Consider the following 22,212-nt stretch of genomic DNA (forward strand, 5'->3'; position numbering starts at 1 on the left):
AAGTCCAAAAGAAGTAACAAAAGATGAGACTTTCGATGACCTTACATAGATAGAGAAAATTTCTTAAATTCCAGAAAAACGGCATCCACAAATCTGGCTACATTGTGGTCAGGGCACAGTACTCAGAAATATAACAACCAGAGTTCAGCACAATGTAGAGGATTTTGCAGCTAAGAATGGAGAATGAAAAGCCCACAGGAATTGTATAACATAGCAAATGAGCTTTACTCTAGGAAGTTTAATGAACAGCACGGTGTTAATGTTTACCCATCAATGATAACAACTGTTCAGTATAAACATAAGACAGTGTGTGGGGTAGGCTGAAGGATATAGAGGAACTTTTGTTACTTTTCCTTGAAATTTCATAAACCAAATATATATGATAAACAGTTTCAGTTTTACAGGAGAAAGAATAGAAAGAATCATCTTTTCATGTATTATAATTTGTAATAGAATATGGAATTGTGAAAACAGAAGTTCAAAATACAGTAAATCAACCTAAATAAGTATTAAAGCTTCCTTGCCTTCAAGATTAAGTAGACGATAGGAATGGGGTTTTGATGAGTAATGTGGGAAAATGATAAACCTGATCAACACAGCAAGGGCAGAGACTTATGAGAGCATTATAAAATTCAAGTTACGTTCTTAGAATATGTTTGGTTCAAATTCCTTTATATTTTATCGAAGATGGTAGTAAAATCCAATAAGTATTCTAAGATGATAGTAAGTGGTGAATAATGGGCAAATGGAATGATAAATAAAAAGATTAACAATAAACAGGAGAATAATAAATAACAGGTAAATCAATAAATAGGAATATATATGACAGTAAAAATAGGAAATCGATAGACAGACAGAAAGACAGGCAGACAGACACAGACAGACTGTTACAAAGGAAGGGACTATTTCTAATAGTTTGAGGATAGAGTAGAAATAGAAGTGCAATAAGAATTAGCAGGAAAAAAAAAAAAGAGGCCATGAGTTGGAGATGGAGCAATGAAGAAGTGGAAAGGAGGAAATGATGTAGTTGTATTTTAATTAAACATTTAAAACAATTTAGGAAAAAAAGATTAGACAACACAGACTAGAAAGAATACCTGTAGTCCTAAAAACACAATCAGGAGACTGGGCCAGAAGGATTTTTCACTTCAAGAACAATTTGGTTTGCATAACAAGAGCTTGTCAAGGCATCCTTGACAGACATAAAGAGACAGTGGGTGGGGAGAAAGAGAGAGATGGAGACAGAGAGTATAAATATGAAGAAAGGGAAAGAATTAAGAATTCAGTGGACGCAAAAAAAATACAATATATAAACAATTCAAAGAACATAGCAAAACCATATACAATAACTCAATCTCCAAACCTTAAGAGGAAGTTTGAGGTTACCATTGGATAGTGACACAGCACCAAAAGGAGTTAGGACAAGCTGCATCCAAGTATTATCTAGACTTCACATCCAGAAAATGACTAAAAGTACTTACACATGTGTCGAGTTGTCTTCGTCTTCCTCAGTAAGAAGAGACTGTTCTGTTGAGTCTAAGCATGACTCCTCTTTAGAAAATAAAGGGTTCACTTTCATTCTGTCCTCTTGATTCTTACTTTCTATTAAATTAGTATCCCATTCAGGAAGAGAAAAGTAATTTTCAATATTCCAATGGCTTGCCTAAAAATAGAAATCTATTTTATCTTCATAAAATTTATTTTCATCGAACATTTATGTGACTTTACCATAGACGAGATTAGTAAATTATCTTCCATGGATATTAACAAACAAAAATGAGCAAGACCAGTTATTATCTTACTGTTTTGTAAAGGAGATAAGATAAGGTATACAATTTCTATAAAGGTAGGATATGAGCAATATCATAACAAGGAAACAGAGAGTTTCCAGTGAAATTATTATGCCATTTATGCTTTCAATACGTGAAGCAAAAGAAGTCTAAAAATAATTTTAAAAAGCTTCTGTCAAAAATTTTACAATCAAATTTTCGACTGCTTTCTTTGCACCCAACATTTTAAAACAAAGCCTCAGAAACAAATCTAGTTATTAATTTCCGAGGAAAATGACTAGGGTAGTTTTCATGTGCTTTGCCTACAGTGATTTATATAGCAATGGCTGCCATTCACATATTTTGTATCTTGCACACTATATTAAATAAATACATATGGGAAATAGACATCCTACTGAGTTTTTACTAGCATAAAAATAGGTATACCTTATCCGAAAATATTTTCAATGTAAAATTTTCAGGGTAGATGTCTTAATGTTTCTATTGCTGTGATAAAACACCATGACCCAATAGCAGTTGGAAAGGAAAGGGTTTATTTGGCTTACATTTTCTTATTGCTGCTCACCATTGAAGTCATACAGGAACTCAAACAGGCTAAGAACCTGGAGGCAGGAGATGATTCAGAGGCTATGGAGGGGTGTGAGTACATTATCCAAAGAGTTTTATATAGAATTTTGGTCCTCAGTGGGGTGGTGTAAGAAGTAGGTTCTAGGCTATTGAGAAACTGTCTGAAAGGAATTAAGACAGTTTTCTGATACATTGCCTGAGATGTCACCAAGTATGAAAAGCCTTTCTTAGCTCTCTGCCTTCCTTTCTCAGCATAAATCTGACTATTTTGCACCTATCTCCATCAGGATGAGGCCATCTGCCATGAAAGGATACAGCTTGAGAGCCCTAATACAATCTGTGCCATGATATTTGTATTAAATAAACTGCTCTTATAATCATGTACCTAGTTTTGCAAATCACAGGCCTGAATACAAAGAATCTTGGACAATAACACTGGATCTTTGTTTAAAACAATTTTTTTACCTTTGAATTTTAATTTAATTTAATTTTTAATTTATTTTTTACACTCCATATTCCATTCTTCACCATCCCCATCTACTCTCTGTCTGCTCCACATTCCACACCTCCTCCCGACCCCACCACGTCTCCATGTGGATACCCTCACCCCNCGTCTCCATGTGGATACCCTCACCCCACCCCCACCCCCCCCCCCCCCCCCACCCCCACCCCACCTGGTTTCAACTTGACTTTTCTGTGTTCAGTGAGATATGTGGGTATTGTCTTCAACAAGAAGGCCTTGCCATCAGTTTATGGAGAGCAACCATGGTTCTGACAATAGCCTGGGTCATTTAGGGGTTTCCATGGATTCCTTGGGCCATCAAATCAATAAGGTATGACCCATTCCTTGTGCTGGAAGTTTCACTTGGTGGCAAGAGATGCTCAGTGGGAGCTTTATCTAAGAAGCTTCTATTATAACTGGATTACATAGAACCCTCACAGGTCCTTAGTTTTAGCTGTCCCTCTGTACTCCCTCCCTCATCCACCTCTTCCATCTCCTCCTCCCCATTTGATCCTCCTGTTCCAGTCTCCCATCACAATTCATCCATAACTCTCTAGGCTATCTCCACCTGCTTTGCTCTCCCCTAGTCACTTACTCTATATGGAACCTTTGTAAGCTGTATAGACTGTAGTCTGATTATCAAAGACGGAATACCTTATTTCCCATAAAAGTGAATACATATCAGTTATCTTTGGGGTTTCTTAGTTATCTCACTCAGAACTACTTTTTCTAGCTCTGTCCATTTACCTGCAAATTTTATTTTTTTCTAACAGCTGAGTAATATTCCATTGTGTAAATGTACCACATTTTCTTTTTCCATTATTAAATGTTCAACATCTTAGCTGTTTCCAATTTCTGGTTATTTTTAACAGAATAACAATGAAAGTGATTGAACAAGTGTCTCTGTAGTAGCATGTAGAGTCCCTGCGTATATATCAAAGGTTACTAAATGTGAATCTGGAAGCTGATTGATTCCCAGCTTCCTGGGAAACACCATACTGATTTCTATGGAGATTGTAAAGTTTTCACTCCCCTAAGAAACAGATGAGTAGGGCAGGGGGGAGGGAATAGAGGGCTTTTGGGATAGCATTTGAAATGTAAATTAAGAAAATATCTAATAAAAAATGCCAAAAAAAGATGAGTATTCCCATTGCTCTCCATCCTTGCCAATATGACTTGTCATTTGTTTTACTGATATTGGCTATTCTGATGTGCATAAGATGAAATCTCAAAGTAGTTCAAATTTGTATTTCCTTAATGAGTAAGGATATTAAACCTATCTTTTTATATGTTGAAAATAGATTATTGCCCAGTCTGGCCTCAAACTCGTGATCCTCCTGCCTCTGCCCCCTTCAGCAAATCCTACTGGCATGCACCACCACTACAGTCCAGAGGCTGGAAAGAACCCAGATGTCCCTCAACAGAGGAATGGATCCAGAAAATGTGGTACATTTACACAATGGAGTACTACTCAGCTATTAAAAACAATGAATTTATGAAATTCCTAGGCAAATGGATGGATCTGGAGGGTATCATCCTGAGTGAGGTAACCCAATCACAAAAGAACTCACATGATATGCACTCACTGATAAGTGGATATTAGCCCTGAAACCTAGGATACCCAAAATACAGTTTGCAAAACACATGAAACTCAAAAAGAAGGAAGACGAAGGTGTGGATACTTTGTCCTTCCTTAGAATAGGGAACAAAACACCCATAGAAGGAGTTACAAAGACAAAGTTTGAAGCTGAGAGGAAAGGATGGGCCATTCAAAAACTGCCCCACCTAGGGGTCCATTCCATAATCAGCCACCAAACGCAGACACTATTGCATATGCCAGCAAGATTTTGCTGAAAGTACCCTGATATAGCAGTCTCTTGTGAGGCTATGCCAGTGCCTGGCAAACACAGAAGTGGATGCTCACAGTCAGCTGTTGGATGGAACACAGGGCTCCCAATGGAGGAGCTAGAGAAAGTACCCAAGGAGCTGAAGGGGTCTGCAACCCTATAGGTGGAACAATAATAGGAACTAACCAATACCCTCAGAGCTCGTGCCTCTAGCTGCATATGTAGCAGAAGATGGCCTATTCGGCTCTCATTGGGAAGAGAGGCCCCTTGGTCTTGCAAACTTTATATGCCCCAATACAGGGGAACATCAGGGCCAGGAAGTGGGTGTGGGTGGGTAGGGGAGCGGGGTCAGGGAGGGTATAGAGGACTTTCGGGACAACATTTGAAATGTAAATGAGATAAATACCTAATAAAAAATTGGGAAGAAAAAAGAAAACAGATATTTTCTCATACAACCCATTTTGGCCACAGTTTTCCCTCTTTCCACTTCTCTCAGCTACCTCACATCCCACTATTCTTCTATCCCCCAAAGCCATCTCCCCAACATTTCCTCTTCAGAAAAAAACAGGCCACCAAGAGACGACACCCAAACAGGAGAAAACAAGACACAAAACGACAAGGAAAAAGCTGAAGAAGGCAATCTAATATGAAAATAGGAGTGCCAAGAACAGGCAACAGAGTCAAAGATACAACTGTAGCCATTGCTAGGATGTTACAAGTCCACTGAAAACACCAAGCTAAGGGCCATAACACATTTGGAGAAGACCTGATACAAACATGTGCAGGCCCCAAGCTAGCTGCTTTAGTGTCTGTGAGCCCATGTGAGCCCTGCTTTGTTGAGTTGGTGAGCCATGTTCTCATGGTGTGCTCCATTCCTTCTTACTTTTACAGTCTTTCTTCCTCCTTTTCTGAAAGGGTTCCATAGAGAAGGGCTCCAATGGAGAACTCCAATTTAAACTCTATCTCCACATAATGTCCACCCATGGGTCTTTACACTGGCTCCCATCTGCTGGTAGAGGAAGACACTTTGATAACAACTCTACAAGACACTAATCTATGAACATAGCAGAACATCATTAAGAAATATTTCACCAATTTTGTTTTGCCAGCTGTGTTCAGTTCTAGCCTTATCTCTAGGCTATTTAGTCTCTGGCTTCTAGCCATCCAGACAGTATAGGGTATGGGATCCCTCGCCTAAGACTTAAATTAAAACAAACATTGGTTGGATACTCGCATAAGTTCTGATCTATCATTGTACCAATACATCTTTCAGGCAGGAGAGATTATAGGTATGGGCACCAGCTTGACCTCTTCATATTCAATGAGCTGTGTGGATATTGTCCTAGGAAATGGTACCCCACTTTTAAATTTCAGAGAATGACCTTCTGTCCATTTGTCAGCCTGTGTTGTTTAGGGATCTGCACCTAACCACACTGGGCACCAACTCAACAGAACGCAACCCAATCCTACCACTGGAAACTTTGTCTGGCTACAAGAGGTGGCTAGTTCAGACTCCATATCCTCCATTACTAGGAGTCCTAACTAGCATCATCATCATATATTCCAGAAAGTGTCCACAGCATGAGATTTCCACATATATCCCATTGCTTTCCCCAGTTCTACTTGTCTCTTCCCACACTCTCTCCCTCTATCCCTCCTTACCACCTGATCCTTCTTGGTCTAGTCCCCACTTTTCCCCTGTCCATCCAAAAAACTTGTTCTATTTTCCTTTCCTAGAAAGGTCCAGGTGCTCCACTTCCAGCCCTCCTCTTTACCTAACCTTTCTGGGTCTATGGATTATAACTTGATTATCATTTACTTAATGGTTAATATTCTTTTATAAGGTGAATATATACACTATTTATCTTTTTGATTCTGGGTTAACTCATTCAGGGTGATTTTTTTTCTTGTTGCATCCATTTGCCTGAAATTTTCATAATACCATTTTTTAAAGTCTGTGTAAATGTGTAATTTTGTTTTTCCATTGTTTTATTGAGGGATATTTAGGATGCTTCTAGTTTCTGGCTATTATGAATAAATCTGTAATGAACATAGTTAATCAAGTGTCCTTGTGGTAGGAGAGAGCATCCTTTTGATACATGCCCAAGAGTAGCTGGATCTTGAGTTTGCACTGCCACCAGCAATAAAAGAGTGCTCTCTTTGTTATGCATCCCCACCAACATGAGATGTCACTTACTTTTGGATCTTAGCCATTCTGTCAGGGTAGGATGGAATCTCAAACTAAGTTTGATTTGCATTATTTCTTTTAGTTATATTTGAGCTTAAGGATCTTGAGCATGTCTTTTAAGTGTTTCTCAGTCACTTGAGACTCTTCCATTAAAAATTCTGATTAGATTTGTACTCCATTTTCAATTGGATTATTTGGGTTCATTGATACCTAGTTTTCTGACTTCTTTATATATTTTAGATATTAGTCCTCTATTGGAAGCACACTTGTTAAAAATCATTCCCATTATGTAGACTGCCTCTTTGTCACATTGATGGTCCCTTTTGCCTTACAAAATTTTTTAGTTTCATGAGGTTCCACTTAATCATTGATCAGTGTTCTGTTCAGAAAATCCACTCCTGTGCCAATGCACTCAAGGCTATTCCCCACTTTCTCTTCTATCAGGTTCAATGTATGTTGATTTATGTTATTTATTACTCTTGGAATTTTATGCAGGGTAATAAATATGGGCCTGTTTGCATTCTTCTCTATGAAGAAATCCAGTATGAGCAACATCATTTAGTCAAAATACTGTCTTTTTTCCAGTGAATTTATGGCTTCTTTATGAAAAAACCAAGTGCCCATCAATGTGTGGGTTTGATTCCATTAGTCAATATGTCTATATTTGTGCAAATAACATGACATTTTTATTACTATAGATGTGAATTACAGCTTGAAATCATGGATATATGGCATTGTTTTAGTTATTCTGGGTTTGTTGTATTAGTAATAGTAGTTATTCTTGTTGTTTCCCATAAGAAATTAAGGATTGTTATTTACAGGTCTATAAAGAATTGTGTTGAAACTTTGAGGGAGATTGCATAGACTCTATAGATTGCTTTAGGATGAACATTTTTACTGTTAATCCTATTGATCCATGAGTATGGGAGATCTTTTCCTCTTCCAATATCTTCTTCAATTTCTTTCTTCAAAGACTTGAAGTTTTTTCATACAAGACTTTCACTTGCATGGTTAGGGTTACCCCCAAGATAGTTTACATTGCTTGAGGGTTTGAGGCTATTTTGAAAAGTGTTGTTTCCATGATTTCTTTCTCGATAAAATAGTCATTTATAAATAGGAGGGATACTGATTTTTTTTTTTTTAGTTAATCTTGTCTACTGCCACTACATTGAAAGACTTTATCAGGTCTAGGACATACAAGGTAGAATTTTTAGACATCATCCTATCTGCAAATAATAATACTTTGACTTGCTTCTTTCCATTTTGTCTTCCATTGATCTCCTTCAGTTGTCTTACTGCTTCAGCTAAAATTTGAAGCACTATATTGAATAGATATTTAGCCACTAGATAACTTGGTCTTGTTCCAAATTTTAGTAGAATTGTATTGAGTTTCTCATATTTAATTTGATGTCAGCTGTAAGCTTGCAGTAAATTGCTTTTATTATGTTAAGGCAATGATAAATCCCTTATCTCCTCAGGATTTTTATAGTGATGTGGTATTGGCTTTTTTAAAAGATCTTTTCTGTATCTAATGAAATGATCATATTTCTTTTCTTCAGTTTGTTTGTATGATGGATTGCATTTTCTGATTTTCATATACTAAAGCATCTCTGCATTTCTGAGATGATGCCTACTTGATCATGGTGCATGATCTTTTTGATGTGTTCTGGGATTCACTTTAAAAGTATTTTATTGAGTATTCCTGCCTCTATGTTCCTAAGGAAACACAGTTGGCAATTCTCTTTCCTTGTTGAGTCTTTATGGGGTTTAGGTATCATGATAATTGTGGCTTCATAAAATGAATGGAGCACTGTTCCTTCTGTTTATTTTTTGTAGAATAACGTGGGAAGTATTGTCATTAATTCTTCTTGGAAATACTAAAATCATCTGGCTCTGGGCTTCTTTTCATTGTGAGAATTTAATGACTTTCTATTTCATTAGGGGTTACATTGTTTATCTCATCTTAACTACAATTTGTTAAGAGGAACCTACTGAGAAAAGTTTCCATTTCTCAGAGATTTTGAAACATTCAGAAGTACAGGGTTTTAACATATGTCATTATTCTCTGGATTTACTTGTTATCTATTGTGATGTCCTCCTTTTCATTTCTAATTTTGTTAATTTTGATGTTTCTATCCATCTTTTAGATTGTTGTCAAGAATTTCTCTACTGTGTTTAAAATTCTCAAAAACACCTACTCTTTGACTTTGATTCATTGATTCTCTGTAATGTTCTTTGTTTTTGTTTAATTGATTTCAGCCTTCAAATTGATTATTTCTTGCTGTACACTCCTTGTGGGTGTGCTTACTTTCTCTTGTTCTAGGGCAGTGGGACTCAACTTGTGGGTTCTGACCATCAGAAAACACGTATTTCAGACAGTTTTAGGAACACCGAGCAATAAATTCATTCATATACTTTATTGTATAGTAAATAAAATTATTTATATACTACATTTGTATATTTCATTGAAGCAGTAGTACATTAATCTGCTCTGAACTCCCCAGCTGGTGCGCACATGTTCCTTATTACCCGCCCAAATGTTTTGGATTCAAGCATGAAAGACGCTGGGCGTGGTGGCGCACGCCTCTAATCCCAGCACTCGGGAGGCAGAGGCAGGCAGATTTCTGAGTTCAAGGCTAGTCTGGTCTACAAAAGTGAGTTCCAGGACAGCCAGGGCTACACAGAGAAGCCCTGTCTCGAAAAAAAAAAAAAAAAAAAAAAGAATGAAAGATAAACAGACAGCCTGATCTTTTGTTTTGTTTTGTTTTGTTTTTCGAGACAGGGTTTCTCTGTACAGCCTTGGCTGTACTGGAACTCACTCTGTAGAGCAGGCTGGCCTTGAACTCAGAAAACCGCCTTCCTCTGCCTCTGCCTCCCAAGTGCTGGGATTAAAGGCGTGCACCACCACTGCCCATCCTGATTTTTAATATCCCTTACGCAGCTCAAGAGCTGACCCACCCCCTAACTTTATATGGCTAACATACTCCCCTCTAATCTTATTGAGTTGATATTTATCAAATTTATATTTCATCTTTGCTACCCTGGACCCTGATGGGCAGCCGTCTCAGGGTTGCTTTCTCCCTGTATCTATATGTTGGCTGTCTCTCCTTCCTGCATCTTTCTGGCAAGGTTCATCTCTTATGCCCTTATCATAGCAGAATCCCCTTTCCTCCCTCCTCGGTCCCTTCCCAGAATTCTAAAAAAGTCCTGCCTCTCGCTCCCCAGCCATTGGCTGCCGCTGCGGTAACTTTATTGATCAGTCAAAAAGCAACTGGGCACAGGCTTCCTTTAGTGCCTAGTGCAGGAGCCAGCAAACACATTTTGGGGTGGCACAATTAGCAAGAGAAAACAAGCTGCTGTACTTCATTACTGCAGTTTTGCTACTGAGCAGTGTCTCTGTTCCTACAACCACTGGGAATATGTATTGTTCAATGTTCATGACCCACAGGCTGAGAACAGGTATTATAGAGCTTCTGGTGTGCCGTCAAGTTGTTAGAGTGAAGATTTACTTACCCACCTTTTTTATGTAGGCATTTGCTGCTATGCTACCAACTTTCATTTTAGCACCACATTCATTGTGTTAAGTTTGGTGTGCTCCGTATTCATTTTCACTGAATCCTAAAAAGTCTTTAAACTTTTAAAAATTTCTGTCTTGGATCCATTTTTCATTCAATAGAGATTTGATGGAAAGTATTGCTCAGTATGGTAGTCTGGGATGTTAGTGCTCATCTCTTAGAGTCTGCAGTACATCAGTATAGGCACTTCTGGCTTTTAGAGTCGCCGTTAAGAAGTCAGGTGTCCTCCAGATACATCCATTTGCCCAAGAATTTCATAAATTCATTGTCTTTAATAGCTGAGTAGTACTCCATTGTGTAAATGTGCCACAGTTTCTGTATCGATTCCTCTATTGAGGGACATCTGGGTTCTTTCCAGCTTCTGGCTATTATAAATAAGGCTGCTATGAACATAGTGGAGCATGTGTCCTTATTACCTTAGTGAGGTAACCCAATCACAAAAGAAGTCACTAGATATGCACTCACTGATAAGTGGATATTAGCACAGAAACTTAGAATACCCAAGATACATTTTGCAAAACACAGAAAAACCAAGAAGGATGACCGTTGTGTGGATACTTCATTTCTCCTTAGAATAAGGAACAAAATACCCATGAAAGGATATAGGTACAGAGACAAAATTTAGAGCTAAGATGAAAGGATGGACTATCCAGAGACTACCCCATCNNGGNATCCATCNCATCATNAGCCACCAAACCNAGATACTANTGCNCANGCCAGCAAGATTCTGCNGAANGGACCCTNATATAGCNGCCNCTTNTGAGGCTATGCCAGTGCCTGGCAAACACAGAAGTGGATGCTCACAGTCAGCTATTGGATGGAACACAGGGCCCCCAATGGAGGAGGTAGAGAAAGTACCCAAGGAGTTGTAGGGGGCTGCAACCCTGTAGGTGCGACAACAATATGAACTAACCAGTACCCCCTGAGCTCGAGTCTCTAGCTGCATATGTAGCAGAAGATGGCTTAATCAGTTATCATTGGGAAGAGAGGCCCTTTGGTCTTGTAAACTTTATATGACCCAGCACAGGGGAAGGCCAGGGCCAAGTAGTGGGAGTTGGTGGGTAGGAGAGCAGGGGCAGGGGTGGGGTATAGGGAACTTTTGGGATAGCATTTGAAATGTAAATAAAGAAAATAATAATAAATAAATTACAAAAAAAGAAGTCAGATGTAATTGTAATATGTATGCCTTTATAAGTTACTTGGTCTTTTTTCCTTTGCAGCTTTTAATATTCTTTCTTGGTTCCCTATGATTTTAGTGTTTTAATTACTTTCTGGTGAGGGGCCATTCTTTCCTGGTACAATTTATTTGGTGATCAGCATGCTTCTTGTATCTTGATAAGCATGTGTCTCTTTAGATTAAGAAATTTTTCTCCCATGATGTTGATGAAAATATTTTCTGGGCCTTAGAGTTTGAATTCATCTCCTTCTATTTCTGTTATTTTTAGGTTTGGTCTTTTTTATAATGTCCCAGACTTCCTGAATGTTTTATGTCAGCAATTTTTTAGATTTAACTTATTTTGGATTGAAATATCCATTTCTTCTATTATATCTTCAGTGCCTGACATTCTTTCCTCCATCTGTGATATTCTGTTGGTAAAGCTTGTCTCGGCTGGGCAGTGGTGGCGCACACCTTTAATCCCAGCACTCGGGAGGCAGAAGCAGGTGGATTTCTGAGTTCGAGGCCAGCCTGGTCTACAGAGTGAGTTCCAGGACAGCCAGGGCAGAGAAACCCTGTCTCGTAAAACAAACAAACTAACAACAAACAAAAAAGCTCGTCTCTATAATTCCTGTTTGAAATCCTAAATTTTTCATTTCCAGAATTCTGTTTGTGATTTATCATTATTATTGTTGTTGTTATTATTACTATTGCTTCTTCTTCTTATTATTATTATTATTACTTCTATTTCCATTTTCAGGTCTTAAATAGTTTTATTCATTCCTTCAAATGAGTCTCTTTTTTGCTTTCATTAAAGGATTTATTTCCACCAATAGTTTTGTTTCCTTGATTTCTTTAAGGGATTTATTCGTTTCCTCTGTAAGCATGACTACCATCTTCATATAGTTGGTTTTAAGATATTTTTTTCTTGTGCTTCTGCTACATTAGCTTATTCGGAGCCTGCTGTGGTAAAATAGCTGGGCTTTAATGGAGATACACTGCCCTGGCTGTTATTGTGTTCTTATGCATCAAAGGGCATCTAGGCATCTAGATTTGGAATCATTAGAGGTCTAGTTGCTCATGCCTGGGTTTGTCTTTGTTGGGTGGGTGTTTTATGCTTTGATTTTTTTTTGTTTCCTTGCTGGATTTTTGGAGCATGGAATAGAAGTATTTTGACTCTTTTACTGGTCTGCTCAGTTGGTGTGTTCACAGGTAATGTCTACTGGTGTTCACAGTAATGTCTGCTGGAAGATGGGCTATAGTGAAAAGCAGAGGGAGGGGGATTAAGAGGGGACCGTCTGTGAGATCCACAGGAGATGCAGACAGAAGGAAGAGAAGCTGGACCTAGTATTAGGGACAGCCCTGAGGGGTTGGGTGTAGAGGAACACACAGAGAGGGGAAAGGTTGGCAGGGTGCCTACTTGTTTTGCTGGCTGGAGCTGGCTATGGTTGATCAGGAGATACCTTTTGGAATTAGGGGCTGTGGTACAGTGACTAATGGTGGGAGGAAAGTGAATGGCGACAGCCTGTGTGATTCATGGGAGATATTTGCAGGATGGGGGAGCGCTGCTGCTGCTGACCTATTGCAGTACTAGAGATGAGAAGCTGGATTTTTCTATTAAAAACCCTATAATAAATATGTTCCACCATTGGGAGTCAAAATCTTTCCATGTCTCCTGTGCCTTTCCCTTCATGGAGACTGTTGCAGCTGGAAGTAATCAGGAAAAGTGATAACAGACTTACAGCTACAGAAATGCCCGACAATTCGTGCATATGCTTTAAAGAGCAGGAGACTTTCATGGAGAGAAAGCCAAATTTATACTAAATGTCAAGTAAATTCTACACTAGCAAAGAAAGAATGCGCATACCTGACCAAAGATCAAGGCAGGAGCATTGGGAAGTCCAGTCACACAGACACTGCAGTCTGCAGAGGAGGAGATGATAAGCAAATGGCCACAGGACTCACATATCTCCAAGGAACTTATCTGGTCCTCGTGAGGTTGAAATGATCTGAGTAAAGGTGGAGGCTGACTGATTTTGCTCTCAGAGGAATTAGTACAATAATCCTGAATGGGAAAAAAATGCCCTGACATTGAGAAATACAAATATTAAATGAATTGTTTTAAGAGCCTGATGTGGAAATGGGGGGGGGAGGTGCATTCAGAGATGATAACCTATAATGCACATTAAAGTATAACATATATAGATAGTTGATATACCATCATATAGATGATAGAAAGGAGCTTAGCCACAAAGAGACACCTAATATTACATTATCTTATGATTTTTTAAATGGAGCAAGTCATCACTTATTTTTAAAACAACTGACTCAGGCTGGTTATAAGTAGCTGAAGGACAAGCACACTTGATGACATTGAGAGCTTGTTTCATTTAGGAAATATGTGAATGTTTATGTCCAAACACTCTCTCCCTCTCCCTCTCCCTCTCCCTCAATGCATTTGTGTGTGACTGTGCATGCGTATGTGTGTTTCAATTACTTTTAAAAAGTCTCTGCCTCAAAATGAATTCTTTAAAATACTCAGGATGAAGTACTTTTTCCAATATCTACAAAACAGGTGAGATGTGACTCACATCTCTAGATACCTTTTATAAGATATTTTGAAAAAAACAAACAAACAAACGATAAAACAACCAATCAAACAAACAAACTACTGATGGTACTGTGAGAATATTTTCCATTTACCTCTATGTTCCAGATTTTCAACCATCCATCAGAATCTCCAGTGGCAAGGTATTTATTCCGTTTATCAGTAGACATAGTAATGGCTCCAACACCAGCATGAGCCAAAAATTCAGCCAGAAGTACTTTCTTAAATGTATCCCAAAACCTGACATAACCAGATGCTCCACATGACACCAGGTTAGCCCCTCCTATTACATAAGGGAAATCTATTAGGAAAATACTCCCAGAAACCCCAGAGTGGCTACTTGCAGTGGTATCCCCAGTGGGGAGCATATGAGAGTAGGGAGATCAGTAGCACTGAAATCTATCCAGACCCCCATTCTGATTCTCTAAATTATAAAACAGTGCTTATCCTATGATAATCTTTTTGCAATATTAAGCAGAATTTGTGTGCACTATTAATAAGTTATATAAACTGTTCCACTAAGTTTGGTTGTCTTTTGTTCATTCACTACATTGACATTGTTTGCAATTACGTTAAGTAAAATTATTTTTTAAATAAATTTATAAAATACTAACATAAACACTATGACATTTTTCTGAAAGTATTACACTTATTTTCCATGCTAAGCCATTGGACATGTACACAAGAGGCAACAACCCTCATGCATAAGTCTTGGTGCACATATGCCCTTATGACTGCACAGATAAAGATTTTTTTATTGAGCAACAAACAATGGATTCTAATAACAAGGTCATTTTAAAATTTTTATCCAGATATTTATTGTATTCCCACATAAAACCATTTTCCTGTTAATAGATCTGAAACTAACTATTTATACTTGCCATTTACTTAAAAATGCTCCATGAAAGCATTCCTCAGTGGCAAATTTATGACTTGATAATTCTATAGGCTGTTTTGCATTTGTTTTACAAGTGTTGGTAATAAACAGTAGAGTTAAGGTAGAAGTGATAGCAGATATGCTTCAGTAGAAACATTCTAGAAATCTAACATTAAAAAGATTTAGTGAGGAGGAACTGAAAGTAATTTTAGGATAATATTTCATAATGTGGGGATTAGTATATTTTGAAGAATGAATAGTTTTATAATCTGTTTCAAATTCATCTTAAATGTTGCATAAGGGATTTGAAATAATGAGAGGTATAACTTTATTGATGGTGAAAATTATATATAAATATCATGCAGGTTTTCCATTTGCAAATTCAATGTGGAAAAGTGATTATATAAACTATAGCTCAGATATGCTCATTACTTTCTCCAATCATATAATGTTCATGTCTGGATGTCTTATGTTATGCACACAAAAAAATTAACTATCAAAATATAATTTATATGGAAATTCAATGAATCTTCTCTAAGTTATATTTTGTAAAGCAAGAAGTAATCTACACCCAAAAATTGCTATTTTGCCCATAAACTAACAGTTATTCCACAATTACTTCTGGGTATCATCAATGTTAGTTTCTCCACAAAAAAATTCAAATGGGACTCTGACCTATTATATAAAGTATAAATCAAGTGGCAATAATTCTCTGAACATCCCCAAACAATATTGACATGAAGACATGAGTCGGGCAACCTTTGCAGTGGGATAGGCAATCAGTTCAACTCTCCCCTACTGAGTCATATATCCAACATCCTCAGTGAATTCCCTCTTCAGTGCAGTCAGATATTATTCCTTTGATACATATGGACCTACACATTGACTCATGTATTTGCAGCTTGTATCTAACTATGCCTTCTGCCCTTCCCAAACACCTATCAATTATGACATAAACACTGATAAAATTTGTTTGCCATGTGAAATGGTTGTTGCAATTGTTCTCACTCTCATCTCAACATAGACAACAGAGAAATTATTTGGCAGATCTATTTGCCACCCTCACCAGTCTGAGCTTCCTGTCCAAGTGTCCCTGACGTTTCATAAACCAGGGCAGGTTTGATAGCTATGCAAAGTCAAATACTGCAAGACCTGGTTAATAAAATAGATTGATCTTCCTTTATTGTTTTCTTTATAAAATAGAGAAAGGCAAAATGGAAACACATATTTTACCTGTGGCTGCACTGGTTTTCCGTGCTTCAAGGAAGCAAAGCTTCATAACAGCATTATTACCTTCTGTGTCAATCTTCACATTTCTGGCAGCTTGGGTGGCCTGGTCTGCCACACTGTGAGTTTCACAGCTTCTCCTGGCATTAAGCTTTTGGGCTTCTACATCTGTGATAAAGAAAAATCCAGGGCTCTTGGTGAAGAGAACTGTCATCTGTTCAAATCAGCATGCTTGAACTGGCCTTATTTCATCCCAACCTCAGGCAAGATAACCACCACTCCCATCAAGTCTCACAACATATAGTCAGCTCCCATCAGGCCTCCAACTAATCTCTTCTACAACCTCTACTGGAATGATTGTTTGATTTCATTTTTGCTTTGCATAAGCAAGCACACTTCCTGTTATGAGTTAATTAGAACTTCAAATCATAATCATAGTTAATATCACAGACATCCCAATATGTTCAAGATAAATGTTTCTCTAATGGCATGAAATTCTGGTTCATGTTAATCTTTCAAGTATCTAATTATCATGAAATCAAATGAATAAGTATATGTACACTTAAATAATGGTCTTTAATGATTCTATGTATTAGTGTGTTACTCTGGAAAAGACATTCATCATGGTAGTTTAATTATATACTTATATTCTCTTCAGGCCACATTATGAAAACTGAAAATGTTTAGGTCAAAATCTATTGATAGTTTGCAGATAGTTTTGTAAAATCCCTACAAAGACACTTATAAACTTTTAAAATGAAAAATATTGTAATGCCTGGTGTGGGGTGATAAGTCTGTTGGTAAACTGCTTACTACACAGAGAACCCAAGTCCCATCTGCAAAAGGGATACTGTAGGATGTATTTGTGTCCCAAAGCTGGTGATGAGGTGAAGATTGTTCACTAGCCATCAGCCTAGTGTATTTAACAAATGCCAACCCAGTGAGAGACACTGTCTCAAAACAAAACAAAACAAAACAAAAAACAAAACATCAGATCAAGGTGGAAGATGCATGAGGAATAGCCCCTAATGTTCCCCTCTATCCTCCCTATGTATACACATACATTTGTATTTGAATACATGCAGAGAGAGAGAGAGAAGGAGAAGAGAGAGAGAGAGAGAGAGAGAGAGAGAGAGAGAGAGAGAGAGAGAGAGAGAGAGAGAGAGAGAGAGAGAGAGAAGAGGAGAAGTTTGCAATTGTGATTTGAATGAGAATGTCATCTGCTCTCTTGAATATCTAAATATTTGATTCCCAGTTGGTAGTGCTATTTGGGCATAGTGTGGTCTTTCTGGATTAACTATATCACTGGAGACAGGCTTTGAGGGTTAAAACCTACATGTATTCCCGGTTCACTTTATATTTCATGTTAGCAATTTAAGATGGGAGTGCTCAGATTTATGTTCCCGTTATAGTTGTTATATATTTCTGATTTCAAGAAGTATAAATGTAAATAATCTACTTCCATGATTTGTCTTTGTCTTGCTGTTTTATTGTACTAGTAGAAAAATAACCAAAATAACTCTTTTTACTTATGTCTTATTTCTCTAAGTATGTAATGATAGCCACAGTTAGGATGCTCTAGATATAAATGGTACTCCCTTGAAGTCAAGGGGAGAGAAAGAGGCAGAATTATACCATATCCTTGGAATGTTGAGATGAATCTTAATGGCTAGTTCCTTGTACATAAGATGGTTGAAAGCCTTGTGTCTTCGGTCAGATAATCCCTCAAAATCTAACATTTTTAAATTGGTTTTCATACTCCCAATAAATCACTCTTCGGCTGCACACACACACACACACACACACACACACACACACACACACACACACACACCACCAAATGGCAAACACTTTAATAAAGTTAAATTTATTCACTGTGAAATTACCTAATTGAGTCAATAGGAAATAGCTCGACCATAGTAAGTGTCATTATCATTATCTAAAGGAGTTAATCTAAAGGAAAAGCCTTAGTTTCTAAACAAACTAAAATAAAATATGAAAGACAATTGTGGGGACACTTAAGTATAAATTATTCATGTCCTCTGCTAAAGCCAATAAAATATAATAAACTTCTGTCTAATAGTCCTCTCAGGTTTCTAAAGTAAGGAATAATTTATGATATCCAGGTGGCATAATATCTAATACAAGCCCCAGACTGAGGGTGAACAGCCAATCAAGTGAACATAGTTCCCATTTTCCTACTAAAGGATACCTAAGATCACTTAAAGGCAATTCTGAAAGTTTTATTGGCTAAATCTAAACCAGATGAAAATGAGACTCCTGCTCCCTGGTGTTAGTAATACTAAAATACTGACATAGCATAAAGACAAAAAATGGAGGGCCATGGATAGTTTTCAAAACCAAGTCAGTCTTGATGATCCTCTTAATCACCATGACAAGACTATACTATCACTAAGCCATAGAATTTACAGCCTCTCAACTATAAGTTAGGTGTACACATAAGCATGGGCAAGCATAAACATGAAGGCCTACTGCACTCCAACAAAACACAAAATTTCAGTTTCAAACATGTACTCACCTGACATAGATGTTAGCTGTCTCTGGTAGCCAGGGTGAAGAACATGGTGAGCATTTTCTGTGTTGTTATTCCACAGAACAATTTCTCCATCATAGCTCCCTGTAGGGGCCAAGATAAAAATCAGAGATTGCCAGATAATTATATAAAATGTGGGCAAATAGAAACAATAGGAAACCATTTCCAATGTGTATTATATAAAATCCCGTAAATAGTAGGTATTCTCTATTTTTGGAAACATAAATTATACTGATACCTGAACTTTATTAACTGTAAAATTTCAATAATTATAAAGTAACCCACATATTTGGTGGATATGTCTATTATTTTACTATAGTAAATCATGTGGAATAAAGGCACTGAAGTTAAACAAGTTGAGTCCCAGTCCAGCTTCTGCCAATTATTAGCTATGCAGCCTTACACATGATATTTAACTCAGTTTGATACCAATATTTCTTCATCTATAAAACTGGGTTAAAAGTTGCACTTACCTTATGGGGTTATTGTAAGAATGAAAAGTATTTTGAATGGTGCTAAGCACTAGGCAGGGATTGAGAAAGTATAAATTACCCTAAGACTTCTGTTTCTACACTATTTATGCATGTGAGAGAGATTTCTTTCATCTAAATTCCTTGTGAAATGTTTTCTCCAGGCCAACAGTTCTTCCTATATAAAGTCATTTGTTCCTGTTTTGTTTTGATTTGTTTTTTTTAAAGAAAACAGAGAAAAGCTCAAACAGAAAAAAAATATGGTCATGTCTATGCTGTGTGAGGAGTCAGACAGCAATATGCAGATGTCACACCGTTTCCGTGGAGCAAAGGACCAACGGCAAATGAGAAGCACAAAGGACAGCTGAGTTAGGGTGTTGCATGTTATGGTGGCTTCCTAAGGCTTAGGGAGAAGATAGAAAAGTGTATTAAGCTTTGTGCTGTTCTGAACACAGCAGCCTACTTAGGTCAGAAACTGTTAGGTAAGGAGATGGATCTCACCACCCTATGGTGGATCTCTACTATTGTTCACTCTGATTCTCAAGTGCATTATGAACAAAGTGCTTGGCTGAACACTTTCCCTGTATAACTGAGGGCATGAGAATAAATTAAGAGTTATATTATGCCACAGAGTTAATTTGTTCCGGGACATATGTATGAAGAGGTTAACATGTCATTTAAGATAGATATAGAAGACAGTTAAGAGGTTCCAATTAAGAAGCATTTTCATGCCACCAAAGTATGATTCTTACCCCAAAGTTCTAATACTCTCTTGGAAAAAGAAAAATGCAGTCAGAAGCTAGTGTTTGCTAATGAGTTTATTATATCTTAAGCAGCACTATGTTACAATATTATACTGACTATCTGTACTTTACACAAAAACATACCCAAAAAAATCTTAGCCAGAGAGAACTATGAGTTAAAGTTTAAATTAAGCCAGATCCAGGATGTGAAACTATTGATACAGCACAGAAGCTGATAGTCCTAACTACCATAAAAGTAAGAAATTAAAGGAGCTGTAATACTGTTTCCTTGGGGAATCTATTCATTTTTTTTTTCAGTTGAGAAAAAATATTTTCTCAAAATTTGCCACAATTCAACCAAACCATCTCTAAGCCACTGTCCAGTGAAGGCTCAGTTTACCTGTAGCAAGAGTTTGTGGGGGTGAAAATGCAGCACACAAGATGTCATCTTGGTGATGGACTCCCCCTTTCCACTCTTCAGACTGGATGAAAAACTGATTAAAGTTCTGAAGTCGAAATACAGTGACCGCTCTGTAAAAATGATATAGAATTTAGCTACAAATCTAAAATTGGTACTGATATTTAATAACTATTATCCACTTCAACGGCACAATTTGAAAAGTCTAAAAGACTACCGCCCAGAATTTTATTTCCACTTGTCCACAATAAAGTGGACTTCTCACTGAAGTCTCTTTAAAACTCCCACATTGAATATCTAATAAATTACAAATGCTTAATGTAGGAATGTCAATTATCCTTTTGTAACTACTAAAACCAAGGATACATCCATTTATCAGATTATCTATTTCCAAGACCCCAAAACAAAATTTCCTCACATGAAACTATAAAAGTTCTATGGCAGTAATAATAGAAACCAGGGCAGGTCTTTGAACAAACATTGGCTGGTACTATAATGAGATCAGTCTGATTTCTTTCATCAAAGCCTCTTTGTAGGGCGTGTAACTTGGAATCATTCCCTATAGTATTTTCCTGAATTGTGGTAGCCATGGAGTCTATTGTCCCACAGTCCAGTCCACTGTATCTTTTAAGAGCTATCATCTGTGAAAAGTGTTTGAAAAATCCCATCCCCAGGAAGTATGGCACCCGGAAAATACAGAAATAACAACTTTAGAAAAGTCAACCACATCATCCTGCTGAAAATCTTGAGTGTGTACCACAATGGAGACAGAGTAGACAATCTGAAACCTAGAGGGGAATGAAGGGATATAGATAGTAGTTTAAGGGAGTCAGCACTGCTTTATTTCTGCTCTGGTCGCCAACCTGTATAAAAATCTCCCTTTCTTTCCATGGCTAGTCCTAGTTCAAATGACCATCAGTTGCCCTAGCTTGAGTCTTTACTGCTATTTTTGCTCACCTTTCTAAAACTGTGCTTCTTCACCATGTTGAGTGTCCTACAAATATTAGTGTTTATGTGTGAGCAAGAAGTTTGCATTTTTTCCTTGAAACTCCTGCTTCCAACATGGAAAATACATCACATTGGTAAATTTTCATGTATTTTCTGCATTTTCTGAGCAGTTGGCTGTGGAAGCAGGATCTCCCCTTTCAATTTCCAGACCCAAGCCTGTTTATCTGAAAGCAACCTTTGTCTCAGGATAGGCTACTCCCCTGCCGACTCTGTGAAAAGAATGGAACAGGGAAATGACAGCAAACTAGCCCAAGAGTGTAAAACAGGTAGACAGAAAATCATTTCCAAATTATTCTATTTTGATACCCTGACATAAAATCCCTACAGTTGGACTGGGTTCAGTCATGAGAAGCTTATCCATGGAGAAAATGTTAAATTGGGAACTCAAGATGATTGCCTCAAACTCTCCAGTCCATTTCTGTTAGATGTATTGAGCACTGGATTTGACAATGTTTTGCTATCTTCCTGTCTATCAATTATGTATCTATAACTTGCTGCTTATTCCAAACAAAAAGAATAAATATTATGGATCACTCTCCAGATAGTACAGAACACGGTTCTCGCTTCTCTTCCTGGTCTCTTTAGTATGCATCCCTGTGCCTTATTTTTTTTTTTTTTTTGCCCCTTTCTTTCTCTCACCCCTTTGAGCAAAGAATATCTTATTGCCATTGTTCTAGTCTCT

General features: G+C 37.5%; 1 protein-coding gene across 1 annotated transcript in view; it reads right to left on the minus strand.

Annotated features, from left to right (window-relative positions):
- Wdr49 (WD repeat domain 49) overlaps positions 1-22,212 on the minus strand; it is a 153,836-nt gene that overhangs the window by 35,395 nt on the left and 96,229 nt on the right. The window contains exons 10-15 of the mRNA XM_021196924.1: positions 20,505-20,635; positions 18,877-18,975; positions 16,344-16,505; positions 14,329-14,516; positions 13,493-13,690; positions 1,484-1,663 (exon numbers count right to left, since the gene is read on the minus strand). Coding sequence (XP_021052583.1) covers positions 1,484-1,663; positions 13,493-13,690; positions 14,329-14,516; positions 16,344-16,505; positions 18,877-18,975; positions 20,505-20,635 — 958 coding nt within the window. The remainder of the gene's footprint in view (positions 1-1,483; positions 1,664-13,492; positions 13,691-14,328; positions 14,517-16,343; positions 16,506-18,876; positions 18,976-20,504; positions 20,636-22,212) is intronic.

This window comes from Mus pahari, chromosome 4, assembly GCF_900095145.1.
Source record: "Mus pahari chromosome 4, PAHARI_EIJ_v1.1, whole genome shotgun sequence".
Classification (NCBI taxonomy): domain Eukaryota; kingdom Metazoa; phylum Chordata; class Mammalia; order Rodentia; family Muridae; genus Mus; species Mus pahari.